The sequence below is a fragment of the Protobothrops mucrosquamatus genome, unplaced genomic scaffold (genome assembly GCF_001527695.2).
Source record: "Protobothrops mucrosquamatus isolate PMUCROS unplaced genomic scaffold, P.Mucros_1.0 scaffold948, whole genome shotgun sequence".
NCBI lineage: Eukaryota > Metazoa > Chordata > Lepidosauria > Squamata > Viperidae > Protobothrops > Protobothrops mucrosquamatus.
This window is the reverse complement of record NW_015387194.1, coordinates 450402-469901: the sequence shown is the minus strand read 5'-3', so window position 1 is coordinate 469901 and position 19500 is coordinate 450402. Positions and strand designations below refer to the sequence as shown.

At 35.1% G+C, this 19500-nt stretch overlaps 1 protein-coding gene across 1 annotated transcript in view; it reads left to right on the top strand.

The window, feature by feature from the left end:
- The window catches only part of LOC107290658 (solute carrier family 22 member 4-like), a 62979-nt gene extending 44666 nt beyond the window's left edge, over window positions 1-18313 (top strand). Inside the window, exons 6-11 of the mRNA XM_015819562.1 lie at window positions 4872-4998; window positions 9933-10030; window positions 11367-11581; window positions 14099-14281; window positions 15131-15266; window positions 17973-18313. Coding sequence (XP_015675048.1) covers window positions 4872-4998; window positions 9933-10030; window positions 11367-11581; window positions 14099-14281; window positions 15131-15266; window positions 17973-18054 — 841 coding nt within the window. The 3' untranslated portion in view covers window positions 18055-18313. The remainder of the gene's footprint in view (window positions 1-4871; window positions 4999-9932; window positions 10031-11366; window positions 11582-14098; window positions 14282-15130; window positions 15267-17972) is intronic.
- The last annotated feature ends 1187 nt before the right edge of the window (window positions 18314-19500 follow it).

Here is a 19500-nt window from a genome sequence, read left to right as displayed (position 1 = left end):
GTCATGTTTATATCTTTAAGAAGAACAATTCTAATAAATTAACTTCATGAAACAATTAAAACAAATTACTGCATCAAAAGAACCCACTTTCAATTGCTAGTACCAAGAAATACTGAAACTATGAATATATATATATATATTCTTACTTGTAAAACATTCTGAAGGAGAACTACATTACCTTATGATAACTAAAAATTGGAAAGTCTATGATAAGGTCTACTAAAAGTAATCAATATTATTATAAAATTTGTTAGGCTTAAAAGATAGTACCAGACTTCTGAGTTTTGTACAGCACTCGTATCGTAAAGAACTGGCGCTGCTTGCACACCTGCATCAACATTCAAGTCTCAACAAGTTTTGATTTACTGGCCTGAAATAATGATTCAGTAATAGATTCTGTCGATATTTAATATGTCATTTTAAAGATTTTTTTGCAATTTAAAAGATTGCTTGCAAAGGTATAGTTCACTAATATTTATATATCAGTTTTAGAGATTAAAAGCTTTGGAAAGTTAAACGTTTTACAATGATCTTAAGGAACTTAAGAATATAATCCTTGTTTCTGCATAAGCATTTTGCAATTTTAACTGAAAGGAAATACTGTGGTTTCTAATTTATGAATTATACAGCCTCCCACAGTTTACTTGATATTAAAACAAACATCTACTGTATATGTTTTAGATCTCAGTTCTTGCTTTTCAATGTATCAGTCATTTCGTTCAAATGCTTATACTGGATTTGGCCTAAAAATTATTAGAAGTATATTTGGAGATCTATAATGTTTAAATGTCTTTGTGTTTTAGGCTATGTTCTTCTGAAATAATGTTGCAAATTATTTTAATAAAAAACGTGGTTAATTCCTACATGTATTGTTTAAACCCTAACCACCCTAACCCTTTTTTAAAATTTCTTCCTATACTTTATAGGCCCCTTTGTTGTTTAACTATCTTCACAATTAACTCTATGATCCAGGAACCAAATTTTTGTGAAAGTTATTGTAGTAATAGAAAGCCACAAAAGAAGAAAAGTTTTAACTTTCTCTTCCAGTTTTACATGCAGTGCCAAAAAGAGAATCCCGCTAAAATCTTTTTTTTTTTAATCTGAGACAGATGGGAAATATTTCACTGGATCAGAATAAGAAAATTCTATTTCAGAATGTCTACTTGCTGATAATGACAGGAGCTACTTTTTGGTTACTATTTCAAAAAGTAATTGTTGCCACATCAGTATGCTTTGAATAATGTAAATAGAGATATCAATATGAATTGAGTGTGAGATATTATCTTTCCTCCACCTTTTAAAATGGCTTTTTTTTTTGTCTTGTTTGGCCTCTCCCCTCCTATTCAGTTCTTGGTCCATTCAGTCTTCGATTTGTGCACTCAACACCTCTGCATATGCCCCAAATTCCTTCTCTCGCCTCCCTCCTCATTTTTTTTTTCTGTTCTTGGTCATTATACTTCTGGATTTTAACTTAATTTTCCTCTTAAGAATTTTTCTTGCTTCTAAAGTTGGCAAAAACAAGTATTAAAATGTCTGACTTTTAATGCTGAGAAGAAGGGGATCTATTTCACTTAGCTAGAGCTACCAGATCTAAGTTGCAAAAATTTCATACAATGACTAACTGGATTGATAGTAATAGATTGATACAGAACTCTCTCCCCTGCATCCCTGCTGCCCCTATTGTTTGCTTGTATCTAGTAATTTTTTGGATTGTTCCAGCCCAGGAATTGTCTGTCAACCCTAATATACTTTAATTCTACAAGTTACTTGGTCTGTATAAACCAGTAAGTATCCTCTTTTTCCCAATGATGCCAAAATATTATAGATATGTTGATTACAGATATTGGTTTATAGATCAAGGAGATTATGAAATCGCTTGTTGCTTCCTGTGAGCAAGAAGCGACATACCAATAATGTATCGCTACAAACGTACCCTGTGGTTCATGAATATTAAAACTTTTAGATGAAATAGGAATTTTGTGTTTGTGGTTTCCTATGTTTTGATCAATTAATGAATCAAAGGTTGCAATCCTCGAACATTCAAATAAGAAAGATTCACTTATTTGAAACATAAGTTAGAAGAACAGGGCCATATCACAAGTTTCTGGTTCTGATACTATTATTTGAACAAGAAAAAAAGCAGGTTCATAAAATAAAGTTTTTAAATTTCTTCAATTCTAGCCTGTTTGAAAATTGATAGTATTAAATAAGTTATATGTATATTTCGTAACTAAATAAGTTTGTTTCATAATATATGTATTTAAAAAACAGTACAATCCAAATTTTCTTACCATTCTTGAAGCAAAAATTCAGTACTTTTCTTGCATTTCTGTGCACATAACTAGATGTAAGCCACACTGAACTTTGTGGAACACATCTGGATCCTCATACATAGGATGCTGTGTTTTGTACTGCTTATTTCAATAGGTTGTCCTAGTACTAATGTACTTTTTTTATTAAGTTGCCAGGGGGGCATTTAGACGTAAACATTGGCATATAAATTAAATAATTAAAAAAGAAGATAATGCTTCGAGGCTTTAAACCTTTGCAGGAAATAGGGCAATTTAAAAAGTAGCGAACAAAATCTGTGTCTGAAAATCAGATCCCAAGTGTATTAGTGGACAATTAGATTTTCCATGTGCGACAGGGATGGATGTTTCCTCTTTTAGAAAACCTCATGATGGATTCATTTATAGCATTTGTAAGCATTACAATGGGTTGGTATCCCACTTAACATTAATTTGGGTTTGAATTATATTTAAAGATCTGGTACTTTGCAACACTGTTTATTTTATGTTGTAGTGACAAAGCTGAGGAAAGGTGGAAATCTGGAGGTCTCAAACTTGCTTTCCCAGCTACATCCTAGCTCTGCCCTCATGTCTTTTGGACAGTGCTTTGGTAACTCCTGCTGCTGCCACATGGCTTCCTGGGAACACCTTATTTGGTGTTATCTTCTTAATCCTATTTATGAGTGGCCTCCCACAGTCTGTGCTGAGTTATTGGCTACTAAAAGGGTTTGGGGGAAAAAAAATCTATACTGTAAGCCCTGGATGTATGGTATAGCGACTTGAGGTTTCGTCAACAACTTTGCCCCAAAAAGAACCAATTTTACCAGAGATGAGTGAGACATTTTTTTTAAAAAAAGAAAAGTTAAAAATGTAACAACTTTAGATTTCAAAATTATACACAATTCAGAGATGCCTCAATTATACACAGTTCAGACATGCCTTCCAAATAATTAAAAAGAGAACTGTAAAATAAGATGCAGGCCAGAACACAACGGCACTAGTTAACAACAAATATTGCTATTGCTATAATTTTTAACAAATGGATTTTAGAGGCAAAACATTACATTTATGGCCAGTCTGAATTATAAATGAATGAAAGTTGACATTGAACACTCAACTTCCTATAGTTGTCCAACAAAACAAAGATATTTAGGAACCCATTAAACAAATCAAAGAATCGTAATTTGCATACTTCTACAAAAACAAGGGCCTCTTGAAATTGCTGTTCCTTTTGCTTCATTTTACCTGGGAAATTCTTTTCTCTCTGGGAAGCCCACTTTCTTCAGAGGCTGCAAACTTCTTCTAGCTCACTCCTGTTCCTATTGCTCCACATGCCTTCCTTTTCCTCTGTTCCCTTTTGAAGTTATTTTCTTTTGAAAGTTTATATCTCTAGTTGAGGGAGGGATTGTGAGTTCTCTCCAAATTTTCCTCACAGAAGGAAGATACTGATTATACATTTATACATTTGTCAAGCATGTAAATTGAAAATATTTTTTCTTGCTAATTTTTCTGTAAAATCAGAAGTCCCTATAAAATTTTGTTAATATTTCTCAACTTTTGAAAATGTAATATTTATAATAGAGTAGGTATTGAAATCTTTAGAGGCACTAGGCTATTAGATTCATGATCTATTTTTCTGGACATTTTAATAATTTTCTTTCCAAGAAAATACTATGACCTCTTACAAAGAAACCAAGAGGCTGTAATCAAGAAGGCACACAGATTGATTGGCCCTAAAGATAAGACCATGCTAATTGAATTCTTCAGGTGAAAGCAACATTTGGCTCCTCTAATGTATGAATTTGCATAAATACATTGTGGATTTACATAACAGATTTTATTCAAATTAGAGGGATGTCACCTGTTATTTTAGTATACCAAATCTTCCTTGTAGCTTTGAATACTCACTGCAGAGAATTAGTATTAGAGGTTTCTATACCATATATTGCAATTTTCTCCAAATTATAGAAATGAGCTAGATAGGTATACAATGTATCTGAAGCATTTGTGGAATTATTAATCAAGGAAAGACATTAGGATGTAAGGAAGAACATTGTATTAACATATATTAGCTCCTATATAGTATTTATATGGGTCCCAGTTGAGCTACAGTCTAAGCTAGCATAATATAAGAGATACACAGTCTGTATTATACTCACTTCCAAGCAAATATATTTATTATAAACACATTCATAGTCCACCTATCCAATTCACTGGATTATACACACAAGTTAACATAAATTGTTCTATTAGAATTAGCAAGTATTGACTCAAATGTTTGTCTGTTTATATCGAAAGTGAAGTCTTTTTAAACAAAAAGAGTTGCCTTGAAATGAAAAAAATCTGGCATCTGCATGTTCTTCTATTTTTTCCCCGAATTTAGCTCCACGATCATTAAAGAACAGCACAATGCAGTGAGTTAGCTAGTTGCTCAGCCTGACACATTCCTTTTCATGCTTCCTATATGCAAATGGACCAGACCTCTGGCTTGTCATATCACAATTAAGTGAAAGCTCTTTCAGTCACCGTGATGGTATCAATTTATGAAAAAAAAAGCAATGAGATAATTTGGACTTGTTGCAGGTTTATTCCTGAATCTCCTCGGTGGCTGATCTCTCAAGGAAGATTCAGAGAAGCTGAAGCTATTATTCGGAAGGCAGCACAAACAAACAGGATTCCAGCTCCATCAATAATTTTAGATCCAGTGGAGGTAAGTATTAGTCACAGAAACAAATATATATATATATATTTATATTTTTATAGTACTTGCTGTAACCCACTATTACAGGGATTTTCAAACTTGGCCCTTTTATGACTTGTGGACTTCAACTCCCAGAATTCCTCAGCCAGCATGCCTGGCTGAGGAATTCTGGGAGTTGAAGTCCACAAGTCATAAAAGGGCCAAGTTTGAAGACCCCTGCACTATTATAATAGTGACTGAGCTGGGTGACTTTGGACCAGTTACTCTCTCGCAGCCCAGCCTACCTCACAGGATTAGAAAACAGAAGAACATATTAAGTCTGATCACAGCTTTGAGTTACTTATAAAGTAATAAAAATGGGATAAAAATCTAATCAGATTGATAGTTAGATAGACAGAAGACAGACAAATAGATAGCAGGTCTCACTAGTACCATTGGTCATATTTAAAAAAAACATAACTCTAAGGTAAAGTAGGTGATAGTTTGCATGCACCAGTACTTACATCTGAGTTAATGATTCGTATATGGCAAGGTCTTCAAAAGCATTAACAATTTTTCAAGGTGAACTTCACTATAAACCCAGTTATATGTGCAATAAACCGCATTGTATGTCCTGAAAGAGAACAAGAACAGGCAATATGCGATGAATGTCTACCTAAAAAGTAAGAAAAAAATTGTATAAATCTAGCTCAGTAACACAGCAAGATCATCAACAAACCTTCCTGATTCTAAATACAATGTTTGCACTCATCTTTCTGCGTAGGATCTGCTTTTATCCCCCATAGCAGGCATTTNACAAGCGGGCCTGACCTAGGGTGAATTTTAAATAGGGATAATTTTTAATGATTTTAAATAGTCACAGCCACTAATATTTGGATTTTAATTGGTTTTTAGAAGGGGTAATTCTGTATATTGTTTTAACATGCTGTGAGCCGCCCTGAGTCCCATGGGGAGAAGGGCGGCATATAAATTTTGTAAAATAAATAAATAAATACCTATCCAATTCACTGGATTATACACACAAGTTAACATAAATTGTTCTATTAGAATTAGCAAGTATTGACTCAAATGTTTGTCTGTTTATATCGAAAGTGAAGTCTTTTTAAACAAAAAGAGTTGCCTTGAAATGAAAAAAAATCTGGCATCTGCATGTTCTTCTATTTTTTCCCCCGAATTTAGCTCCACGATCATTAAAGAACAGCACAATGCAGTGAGTTAGCTAGTTGCTCAGCCTGACACATTCCTTTTCATGCTTCCTATATGCAAATGGACCAGACCTCTGGCTTGTCATATCACAATTAAGTGAAAGCTCTTTCAGTCACCGTGATGGTATCAATTTATGAAAAAAAAAAGCAATGAGATAATTTGGACTTGTTGCAGGTTTATTCCTGAATCTCCTCGGTGGCTGATCTCTCAAGGAAGATTCAGAGAAGCTGAAGCTATTATTCGGAAGGCAGCACAAACAAACAGGATTCCAGCTCCATCAATAATTTTAGATCCAGTGGAGGTAAGTATTAGGAGTTATAGTTGCATATTTAAGAGCAGGTTTGGTGTAGTGGTTAAGGTACCTGGCTAGAAACCAGGACACCATAGGTTCTAGTCCCACCTTAGGCATAAAGCCATAGCCTAGTCCAGGGGTAGGCAACCTTGGCTCTTTTATGATTTGTGGACTTCAACTCCCATAATTCCTGAGCCAGCATGGCTGGCTCAGGAATTCTGGGAGTTGAAGTCCACAAGTCATAAAAGAGCCAAGGTTGCCTACCCCTGGCCTAGTCACTCTCTCTCCGCCCTGGGAAGCAGGCAAGGAGAAACCATTTGTCCTGGCAGTCACCAGTCAACAATGACATGGAGCCACAGAAACAAAAAAATGTATATTTATATTTTTATAGTACTTGCGTTAACCCACTATTACAGGGATTTTCAAACTTGGCCCTTTTATGACTTGTGGACTTCAACTCCCAGAATTCCTCAGCCAGCATGCCTGGCTGAGGAATTCTGAGAGTTGAAGTCCACAAGTCATAAAAGGGCCAAGTTTGAAGACCCCTGCACTATTATAATAGTGACTGAGCTGGGTGACTTTGGACCAGTTACTCTCTCGCAGCCCAGCCTACCTCACAGGATTAGAAAACAGAAGGACATATTAAGTCTGATCACAGCTTTGAGTTACTTATAAAGTAATAAAAATGGGATAAAAATCTAATCAGATTGATAGTTAGATAGACAGAAGACAGACAAATAGATAGCAGGTCTCACTAGTACCATTGGTCATATTTTAAAAAAAACATAACTCTAAGGTAAAGTAGGTGATAGTTTGCATGCACCAGTACTTACATCTGAGTTAATGATTCGTATATGGCAAGGTCTTCAAAAGCATTAACAATTTTTCAATGTGAACTTCACTATAAACCCAGTTATATGTGCAATAAACCGCATTGTATGTCCTGAAAGAGAACAAGAACAGGCAATATGCGATGAATGTCTGCCTAAAAAGTAAGAAAAAAATTGTATAAATCTAGCTCAGTAATACAGCAAGATCATCAACAAACCTTCCTGATTCTAAATACAATGTTGGCACTCATCTTTCTGCGTAGGATCTGCTTTTATCCCCCACAGCAGGCATTTTAATATATTTCAGCGGTGGCTTAGAGCTTGTTCGACTTCTGTTATTCTACTTGTCAGCTGTAGTTCTATTCTTGCCCAAAGGTTGTGGTTTAATCACATCGGCAGGATTTATCATTCAGTCATAAATTGCTATAGATTGTGTTTCTGGCTTGGACAAACATGCTGCCCATTTTTCTTAAAGTTTCAGGATGGCTTTATACAGTCTTCTTGTTTGCCAAGGGGAAAAAAATCACATCCCTCCCCTTGTGAGCTGCAGAGAAATAATGAAGTGCGCATATCTGAATTTGATCGGGCCACCAGCATAGTTGTGAAATGGACATTGGACAAGTTGCATTTTCCCTCTTTCCCAAACACTTACTTACAATAGAAAAGTTCAAGAAAGTTTGCAGTCCACCTAGTATAGCTCATTGTCATGTTAGTCTTGAGAATAAAGGCTGATGATAGATAGATAGATACTGGGCTTTTTTTTGTCATAGAACGCCCAGAATGGGGTTCCGGCACCTTTTTTGGATGGAACCTTGTAAGGTAGGTAAGGCGGGTTGTATGACGTGTGTGAGTTCCGGCACCTTTTTTTTTTTTTTTTTTAGAAAAAAAGCACTGGATAGAGAGAGAGAGATATAGATAGATATAGAGATAGTTTATTCCTTTGTAGCATTAAGCAAAAGTTTCTGGCTGCATGGTGTGTCTCAGTTTATTTTTTTTTTTAAAAAACAACTTGGGAAGAATAATGAGTTTTGGAGTCAAATGGAACAAAGGTTGAGCAACCACCTCCAATATAATTATTTACCAGCTAATGTATGAAGTTGTTTTCTCTCCCAATTATATATTCTTGGTTGTAGGTGGCAATAAAGCAAAAAATGGTGCTAAGAGAAAGTAAAGATAGGCAATGCATCGGTTGGCTGTTGTGTGTCTTTTTGTGATTCAGTTTACAAGGGATTTTAACTCCATTTAACTCTGATATCCCTCCTTTCCCAGCCCAACCTAATCAAGACTGTTAAAATAAAGATTATAAAGGGAGACAGAAATGAACTTCTGTGGAAGGCCACAGACTCAGTTTTTATAGTTGCAGAAAACTCTTGACTTTATACCCCTAATTTTACCAGGGGCATGCAAAAAACAAAGAGTTGTTTTTTTAAATTATAACTTAGGGATACACTTTTCACTGGCACTCCCGAACCAAATTCCAGAATGGAAAATCCCAGGAGAATGTCTAATTCTGAACTAAAAATGAAATCAAATAGCTGTACAGCATTACTACGGTAGTTGAGTATCTAATCGTCTCTACTTGTTGATTGCTCTGGTTTCATAGACAACCCTACCTGTCTCTCTAAGAAGCTAATGACTTGCAGTTGCAGTCATTAATGAAGAAAAGAGGCTAATTTGTCAGTTATTTTCTTTTTAATTTGTTACGGGCTTATCTTAAGGACAAAGGTTTTCCCTGGACAGTTTTACATATATATCTCTGACATAGAAAGCTACAGTAATCTTCGCCTTATGACTACAATTGGGACTGGAACTTCTATTGAATGTCAAGTGGTCATTAAATGAGCCGTGCCCAATTTTATGACTTTTGCTGTTATTAAGTAAACCATCATAATCATTAAGTGAATCACAGGGCTGTTACATGAATTCAGCTTTCCCCATGGACTTTGCTTGTTGGAAGCCAACTGGGAAGATTGCTGATGGTGATCATCCTGCCCCTAAATACACGTTGGTTGCCAAACACTCAAATTTGGATCACATGACCATGGAGATCCTGCAACAGTCATAAGTGTGAGGACCAGTCGTAAGTGCAAGAACCAAATCTTTTTCAGCACCATAATTTTGAATGGTCATAAGTCTAGTAGCTGGACTTCCTAAGGAAGCTATCCATGAAACTGGGAACCACATCAACTTGTTGAGTATTTTATTTCATAACTGGCTGATTTTTATTATGGAGCTCTTGTTGCTTCAGTATCTGTCATGTGTTCATCAATAAACATAATTCATTAGGTCTCTTTTCCCAACAATCCTTGTTAATTGATTGTTACTAATTTAGGCTAATTCTCAAACATAGACTGTTTTTTGTAAGATAAAGAATTTTGGAAAAAAAAAATCAATTTTGAACTGGCCTCCAAAGCAGATTAAAATCTGTGCAGAATGAGAGTGAAAATACATAAAATTGTCAAAATGAAAGCAATCAATAAGTCTCCATCTTCTTTAAATCAACGGCTTGATTTTTTTCCTTTTCTTTACCTTGTATGATGATATCCAGGACATTTATGTTTATTTACTTGCTTGGTTTTGGAATGTTCCCTTTTTTCCTTTCTTTTCCTCCTAAGGTAGAAGATTTGAAAGCCAAGCAACATCAGGGTGTGTTTTTGGACTTGTTCAGATCACGAAACATTGCAATTATGACTTTTATGTCTCTTCTTTTATGGTAAGGTTCCAACAGCGGGCTCATTAAATGCAAAGGCCCATTAAGTGCAGAGACCCGATGATCTGTTTTTTCGTTTGGGGAAAGTTAGGCTGTTTGGGACATTCCAATCCTTATTACCAAATGAGATTTTATTTTATATTTTTAATTGATCAATTTACGTCGCTACCCTGCTTGGCATATTCAGCTGCCCTTAACATGTGAATTGCCATTAAAATGTGATGTAGATCAGAACATTGTGAATGCTTTTCTAAATAATTTTCTATGCCTAAAGGACCTTTTATTAGATTGCTTGCTGATGCATGTAAGTATGGAGGGATTTGGGAGTTGTGAGCAACGGAGTCCATGCAAGCAGAAGCGTTTCAGTAGCAAAACTGCATCAGGACACTTTTGCCTACTTCTTTACCTTAACATTTTAACCAGACAAAGCTAAATACTAATCAACAGGATTAGATATTACACCAGACTAAACAACACCACACTATTATTGTTTCCAGCCCCACAGATCCAATAGAAAAATAATAATAAAAAACAACTTAACTTAAACAAAAATCAAGAAAAAAGGAACCAATTTACATTTAAACACCAGATATGTCAATTCTTTGCACGGTTTTCTTTTTAATAATAATATATTATTGAAAATACTGAACTTTATCAGCAAAGGTAAACTACAAGAAGTAAAGCTTGCTTATTTAAATATCCATTTGGACATTAGAATTAAAAGCTAGTATTAAAGCAAGCCCTTTTTGCACCAGATAATAATGAACACTGTCACTATACTATAGTGTTATCAAGAGATTCAGATACAAGCTACTGCATAGGCACCATTTATTGTATAAGACTTTCCACAATCATATACGTTTTCTGAACAGAAGGAACCAATATTTAAGTCTCACTTTAGCATCTCATATACTGAATTGGATAATTAAGAATCCTGAGAAGCTTCTTGCCTTCCCATATGAGCAATCAGCATTTAAAATTAGATAGTTTCATTGGATGGCTTGCCTCTAACAGGTACATGCTATATAACAGCACTAAAGATACTTTAGGGTGAACAGTCAGCTTTTCCCTGTTGTCATTAGAAGGACTAGGTTTCACTCAGGGATATTATGAATTTGATTAAGATACTTATTTACACAAATTATTGAAAAACAGGAAAGCAGCATCAAAACATAGATGTCCAGAGGGTCGTATGTATAATTTCCCAATGCATTTTACTCCATTCCAATTCAAAAAAGTGCCATCTGAAATAGTAAAATAGGAAATGTCTATTCTACTGTTGAGCTAATTGTGCCAGATTGTGGCTATTTATATTTGCTAATTTCTCTTTTTATCTCAGGATGTTTACATCTATTGGCTATTTCGGTCTGTCACTCAGCACCCCTAATCTGCATGGAGATGCCTACTTCAATTGTTTTCTGTCAGCAGTCATTGAGGTCCCAGCCTATGTGATTGCTTGGCTCCTCCTGCGGATCTTGCCTCGGCGATATACAATATCTGGCACCCTCTTCTTGGGAGGAGGAGTTATTTTGTTCATACAGTTAGTACCTTCAGGTAAGATGTGTCTGTGTGTGTTCATTCATTTCATTTCATTTGTGCTGTAGTAATTGACAATACTGTATGAGGAGAATGGAACAAGTGTTAAAGAATGATTTTTTACACCTATATATTCTATTCCAGGAAAATTCGTTAAGATTATGTATAGATAGAAATCTGCATTCACTGAACATTATAGGGATGTTTATCAGTTTATTTTTGTGACCTCTGTGTACCACAGATCCACAAAATACACCCGTGCAAAAATAAAAAATTCAGGAAATGCCCAAATGGTAGAGAGAATTTGGTGGAAAGCCAAACACAGTTGCTCAGCTTTTGGGTACTGTGATCTCTTACTGGCCTTCGTTGAATTTAAGGCTGGGCAAAAGAATAAATATATAATTGACTTTTAATAATTACATTTGAATCTCTAAATGCAAAGTTCTTAAACGCTGCAATTCTGCAGCTGCCCACTAAAGGCCAGTACAATCCAGTTCTGGTAGCAGTAACAGTCTAACAACTTTCCCACTTCCTCTGTGCAAGATCCCTTTAATTACTCATGACTCCCTAAGTGATTTCAACTCACAATTTGAGATGCCTCGGTAATATTCTTGCAGTACCTTCAGTTATGCTGCAACTGCCATACAAGCAGTCTTCTACTTACAATCATTCGTTTAATAACTGTCCAAAGTTACGATGGCACTGTAAAAATTGACTTACCTCTGTGAGTTTGTGAGTTTTTAATTTTTTAATAATTGCATTTTTCTAAGAGCATCAAGTGTGGAAGTGATTTGCTTCTCACCATGTTTACAGAAAGGAAATTACCATGAGGTCTTTCATCCTTCAAGTTCTCACTCCCTTCCCAAATTCCAGAGTTACTGCAACACTCTCCTAGACTCACTTTTGTTCAGAATGCCAGGTTCTCAACAATTCATGCTGCCACCAGGATGCCTGGTTTTTCTGATCCTTCTGTAAGTCTTGCTTTGTGATCAGCTCCAACAGTATTTTCAGATCCAGTGTTGATTTTTCTTTTCAAGTGCCATAGCCTGAGATCCCAATGGCCATGACCTTCTTGGTCTTCTGAAAGGATGTGAAAACCTTGCTTTTCTTCTAGGTGTTTGGCCAGAATAATAGATAAACCCAATATAGGTATGACTGTGTAACTCAGTTTATTCTACGGTGCCTTTGTTAATGTTTTGTAATTATTTTAGCTTGTTTGCTATTGTTAACTAGAGTTTTTTATGCTAAAGCAACTATATATATTTTCTAAGTAAATAAAAATAATTTTTTACAGCATCATTGTAGATACCTGCTTTCATGTGGCCTCAGTCTTGACAGTATCTTTTCTCCTTCATATCTATTTGACTACACTTTGGATTGGAAAGATTCTTCCTTTGAATGCCTTTCATTTTTAGGCCCAACAAGCCTTCAGAGAAGAAGCAACACTAAAGAAACAAATCAAATTGATCAATATTACGGTCATAGACCAGCATAATATTGAACAGTTTATTGCATGGATTCTACTTCAGGTTTTATGGTGCATGAAATCCCTTTACTTTTGAAGACTGGTCTTTGAATCTGTGATAGATTTAACAGATTCTGTTAAATCTATCACCAATTCTGGTGTCCTGGGTTATTAAATGTACTGTACTGTGGCAAAAAATAGCTATAAAGACTACTTGTGAGTTATATGCTCCTAGACCATCATGCCTGCAGTTTCACATGGCTACAGTTGTGCTTCATCTGGGTAGCATCTTTATTTAAGCAGTATTGTTTGGATAGCTATTATATGACCAATGCCTGCATTAATTAGGTAATTTTTACCAGTAGTGATTTTTTTCCCTTAGCTTCTGATAGCTTGCTAATACCTTTTTTGTGATATACAGCCAGGAAGATGTAAGACAGCCACTGTCTATCCAGTGCAGGATGAAGGCCTCTTCCGCATGTTTCCAACCAATAACAGTCCTGAGCTTTCTTTTGCCAATTGGGCCCACAATACTTGCTGATATTGTCAATCCATCTTGTTTTAGGTCTCTTTTGTGGACACTTTTTATCAAGTGGGATCCATTCTATGACTGCTTGGTCCACCTGCCATTTGGTTATTTGTGATTGATCAAGTGATCTTTCACTCTTCCACAGTCATTTTTGCATGCATACCCACTACTGTTCTGGAGATGTTTCTATTAGTGTCACAATTCTCAAAGATTTTGAATCGATTTCTAAGCATTCATGGGATGATGCGAAGTAGGCCTTAAAAGCATGCCTCAGGAGGTTTCTCAGTAGTATGGCAGGTGGACCTAGGCAGTTATAGAAGGGATCTCACGATAAAAAGCGTCCACAAAAGAGACTTAAAACAAGGTGGATCAACGACATCAGCAAGTATTGTGGACCCAATTGGCAAAAGAAAGCTCAAGATCATATTGGTTGTAGATATACGGAAGGTCACCAGGCCTTAAGGTAAAAGTAGGACTTGTTCAAAGTTGATTAATAAAAGAAGCACTGAAGTTTTGTTTCTTCCTTAACTTCTTTCCACAGATCTCCACATTCTGTCTCTCATCTTAGTGATGCTGGGGAAATTTGGGATCACATCAGCCTTCTCCATGCTTTATGTCTACACTGCAGAACTCTACCCAACGACAGTAAGAAACATGGCAGTGGGTTCTGCTTCCATGTCATCCCGGGTGGGCAGCATTATTGCACCATACTTTGTTTTCCTGGGTAAGAAATTTATCATTTTAAACGTGCTCAAAATAAAATGCTCCCTAGTTTAGCTTTGAGTTGATGGAGAAATACTCAGTAACCTTTCTGTGATCTCATTAATCCTGTGTTTATTTGTAGGCTTAACTCACATTGCCTTTCAAAAGACCTAGATATTCAGTGCAAGCCATCATTATTCTTCTGGAAGCACTTGATTCCTAGTTCTTTTCCAGTGGTGGATTATAATTCAAGACCAGTAATTATTAGTAGAGAACTATTTGGGGATAGTGGTTAAAGGTACCAAGCTCAGAGATGACCTTAGGCTTGTAACTCTCTTAACCCTAGGAAGTAGGCAGTGGCAAACCATTTCTAAAATATTGCCAAGCAATCAACACTGATTTAAATGCACAACAACAACAAAATATTTCATAGGATTACCAAAAAATGTTTTGTTGCATAGTATGCAGTACTGAAACAAGGATTTCAAAGATATAGACATTAATTGACAATCATTCATAAAACTTACCTAATAAATCACACTCTAAATCTCCAATTTCCTTCAATCGTACTTTCTATCTAATATACCAAGGTAATGTGCAGTAAAAACATCAATTAAAACATAAAATGTGATTCAAAGAAACAAAACCTGCACAATAAAATCAAATAACAAAAATAGCACAAAACAACGTACATTGGATAGTGCAAAATAACATATCTTTAAAGTAAAAGATCACGAAAGATTGCTGTTGAGTTTAAAAGAAATACATCCAGATAAAATACAGAAGGAAAGGACAGGAATCAAATAGATAAAGTGATTATGAATTAATATTGTAACATTATGTAATAAACCTACTGTTTATGTTTTACCAGGTGCCTATGGTAAATTTCTACCTTACATCATCATGGGCAGCCTAACGTTATTAATAGGGATTCTCACCCTCTTATTACCAGAAAGTTATGGAAAACCTCTGCCAGAGACATTTGATGAGATGCAACAAATTAATGGGTAATTTGATTTTACTGAAATAGAATTCCTCATTGTATTTTATATTAAGTCTGGTGAACTTCAAACTAAAAGGCAGAAAAGAATTTCATTCTTCTGTATAAAGGCCAATAGAAACCAGAAGTTGAATGAAAACAAAAAAGGCAATTTTTTAAAGGATATCTTTTATCAGTTTCTAATGAATCTATTGAAATAAATGAAAATCTTTACTTCATCTATCTTCCATTACTGGATTTTTGAAGAAATTATCAATACATTATCCTCAAACTTAATTGTCATGATAAAGAAATAGAAGAAAGCAACTGGATGTCAAAAGAGATGATGAATAATGCTGAAAAGAGAAGCTAAAAGCGAAGAAAGAAAATATCTCAGAAGAATTTAACAAAGAATTTCAAAGAACTTGCAGAAGAGATAAGCAATACATCTGTAAAGGCATTGAGTATGGGAAAAACAACAGTAAGTCATTCAAAAGATCTAAGGTTTCCAACCTCGAATTGGTATGCTAAAAAATGTCAATGGAAAGATAGTAACTGATTCAGAGGGATCAAGCAAAAATGGAAGATTAAAATTCTCAATGTTAATCTAATGTCCAAGATACTTTAAAAATAATTCTCCATTTATAAGAAATGCTTGTACCAAAAGATAATTAGATCACCATTCTGACCATTATGAAATGAAAAGATTATAGGAATTGATGGAATATCTCTATAAATATTGTAAACAACAAAAGAAGAATCAATAAACATTCTAATTAAACTATGCCACACAATCTGGAAATTGACATACTGGTTCAACAAATGGGAAGAGATCATTTTACCAATAACAAGGAAAGAAAGCTTAACAGAGTTAGCAAACTATTGCAAAAATGTGCTTGATCAAAACAGTACTAAGGACTGTGCAATTATAGTCCAACTTAGAAAGAGAAATACTAGATGTTCAAGCTGCTTTTAGAGACATTATTATTGCTCATGCAACTGGCTAATTAAAAATGCCAAAGAATACCAAAAAGAAGTCAATAAGTGTTTCATTGATTATAGAAAGGCTTTTGATCATATCAACTACATCAAGCTATGGACAGTTCTTAGGAAAACAGGAATGAATCTATTGAAAAAATAAATTCATTGTCCTCATGAAAAACCTACACACAGGAAAGGAAACCAGGCTGTATGGAACATGGTGAGACAGGAGTGAATATACTCTCTCCTTATTTATTCAAACTTACGTGGAATCCGTAAGATTATCTGGGACACTACACATCCTCTTCACTACCTTTTTTCCTTGTTACCTTCTGGGAGGAGGCTTCATGGTATCCGTAGCAGAACATCCAGATTCAGCCAGAGTTTCATTCCACACAGCATTAACCTTGTGAACTCTCAAGCTTCCTCCTTCCATTATATATTCAAGATGGACAGTATTTAATATTTATTTGCTACGTATATGTAGGGATGTGGGTCTATACATATGTTGTTCATAGTTTGTTTAGTTGTGCATCATGTATGTGTTTCACTTGGAGAGCGGGCAACTAAATTTCATTTTTGATGTGTGCCGTTGTGCCCACAGTAAAAAAAATGACAATAAAGGTTATCTTATCTTATCTTATATATTGAGAGCTGCATGGAAGAAGATTAATGTGATTTTAAAACTGGAGGAAGATATATCAACCTGTGCTGCTGACATGACTCTGATAAATGAAAATCAAATGACTGTAAGCTCTAATAATGAAAATAAAGATGCATAATGAAAAAATAGGACTGTGATTAAATATAAAGCAGATCAAATTAGTGACAACAGATATCATAGAATAGGACTGACAATCCATTGAAGTGATGGACAGCTTCTTCTTTTAAGATCAACTAGCAACAGCAAGGGAACCAACAGTCAAAAAATACACCAGGCCAACACTTGATAGGAAAAGAAAAGTTTTCCTATCAAGAAAAGTTCAGAAATGTGTAGGCAATGTTTTTTTTTTTTCTGGAAGCAAAAGTTTTTTTCTGAAGAAGCAGTACGTAACATTGAATTTTGAATTTTTGAGTTTGGGAAGATTCCTGAGGATACCATGGATAACCAAGAAAACAAAAAAAAAATGTTAGCATAGAGGTAGACTTTGGCTTAATGGCCATTCATTCAGTGACTACTTGAAATTATGATAGTGTTGAATGAAAGGATTTATGACCTGTGCCTGAACTTATGGCTGTTGCAGGGCGCCCATGGTCACACGATCAGAAGTCAGGCACTTGGCTGCCTGCCTGACTATATGACCACGGGGTGCTACAACTTCCCTATTCCCTCCCCCCAATTTATGACCTTTTGGTTGCCCTGCAAAGAAGCATTCATTGGCAGCAACACGGGGGCTGGGCCTGAAGTAGAGGCTTGAGGCTTTCAGCAGTGTCAAGATAGCTGCCACCACCCCCAGGCCTGGTATTTTCATGGTATTTGGAGAAGAAATTGCAGAATGAGGCTTCCATTTTAGCACCCCATTCTTGCAAGGCCAGGTTCTCCAAAGTATGTCTTTCATTCAGCTTTGTGGAAATAATTTCCTACTACCTGTCTTTGGAACTGCTTTAATTAATCAGAGCCACTCCTTCCTTAATAGTTCACTTTTATACCAAAGGATATTTTGATAAGACAGCATTAAAAAGAAGCTTAAAAAGAAAACCAATCGTTTGCTGCTGTCATTTCTAATGTACATAATTTCCTATTTGTTTTTAGGTTAAGCAAAAGAAAACACCTCTACAGGGTAGAGAATTCAGAGCAAAGTGAACTGACCATCAAGAATATGACATCATTTTGATCATATCAGTTGAATGGAAGAGTTTGTGGTTAACAATATTTCTAAAGATATATGAAAGTCGATAACACTATTAGACAGACTTTTCCTAACGATCCTGCGGTTCTCAAAACACTGATGTACCAAATATGTGGAATTGTGTTAAATTGCTGTGTTGGCACAAGTTACTTTTATCAGTAACTATTTCTGTTCCTTGGTTTGGGATTTGTATTTTTGTGAGGTCTTGAATATTTTCATCTCTTCTTGAGGTGTAGGTATTATTTTATTGTTGTATATGTGTATTTATCCTTTTTATAACATTTCTTGAACTCCAAACATCATTTATAAGTATTCTAGTCTGGATTAAGATCTATAGTATAATATTACACTTTAGAAAATAAATGGCAGAATTTTTTGTGGATAGGGCTATATCTTCTAAGGCTCACTTGAAAAATCTTTAAAGTAAAAATTGACTATAATAAATTGTGATTTTAAACTTTAAAAGATATTTTTAAAAGTGAAGCACAGGTTTTGAAATTTGTTTACTTATTAGAAATAAATTATAACTATATTTTTTTCTGTCAACCAGAAAATAGCTCTGGAAATCCAAAATCTAAAGTTAATCATCATTGGCTTCTATCTTTTAGGAAATTTGCCTGTCAAAGAGGGAACAATGCACACAATACGTAGACATGGTTTCTACACACTTTGCATTCTAGTTATTTATATGATTAATTAATTCACTGGGCCCAAATACAGCTCTTTATTTATTTTCTTCAATGAGAAATATAAATCAGGTATTATGTTGGATGTAAGTCAGCCTGCCAGAAGAAACTATTTTATGAAACTGGATTTTTAAAGCATTTTAGGTGATAAAGTAAATATTAAAGATGATGGCGTGCATGAGCTTGTCAACAAATCCTTTGCTGAGAAAGTCATATGATAAAATAGTGATTAAGATCAAGTATTCAGACAATTGGATCTTTATGTATAGATCACAATTTGTTGCCCATTTAACACTGAAATTCTTTGTCTTTTGTCAACAAAATCATATGCCTACATCTATTTCTTATTTGAAAGGCTTAAAATGGTATTTTATGAAAATGTAAATTTCTGTAATTCAGATTTTGCCTGCATCATGGGAGGAAACTGGCTTTCTAAGTACCATTCCTAGTAATATATTAATCAGATTTAATTCATTAAAAAGTATGCAACCCACTTATCTTAAATGTCAGGATCATAACTAGCAAATCTGCACAATATGCTGTGTTTTTATACCATTAATCTGAACACAGCATGCTTTGTTATAATACTATTAGTCCAGAGCAATTTGTTTTATGACCTTAGACCAGGGGTGTCAAACTGTTGGCCCGCGGGCCAGTTTCATCATACCGGAGCCGCGCCCACCCCATTGCCGGCAATGGCAAAAAAGCTCCGATACATTGCGTCGCGAGTTTGACATGTCTGCCT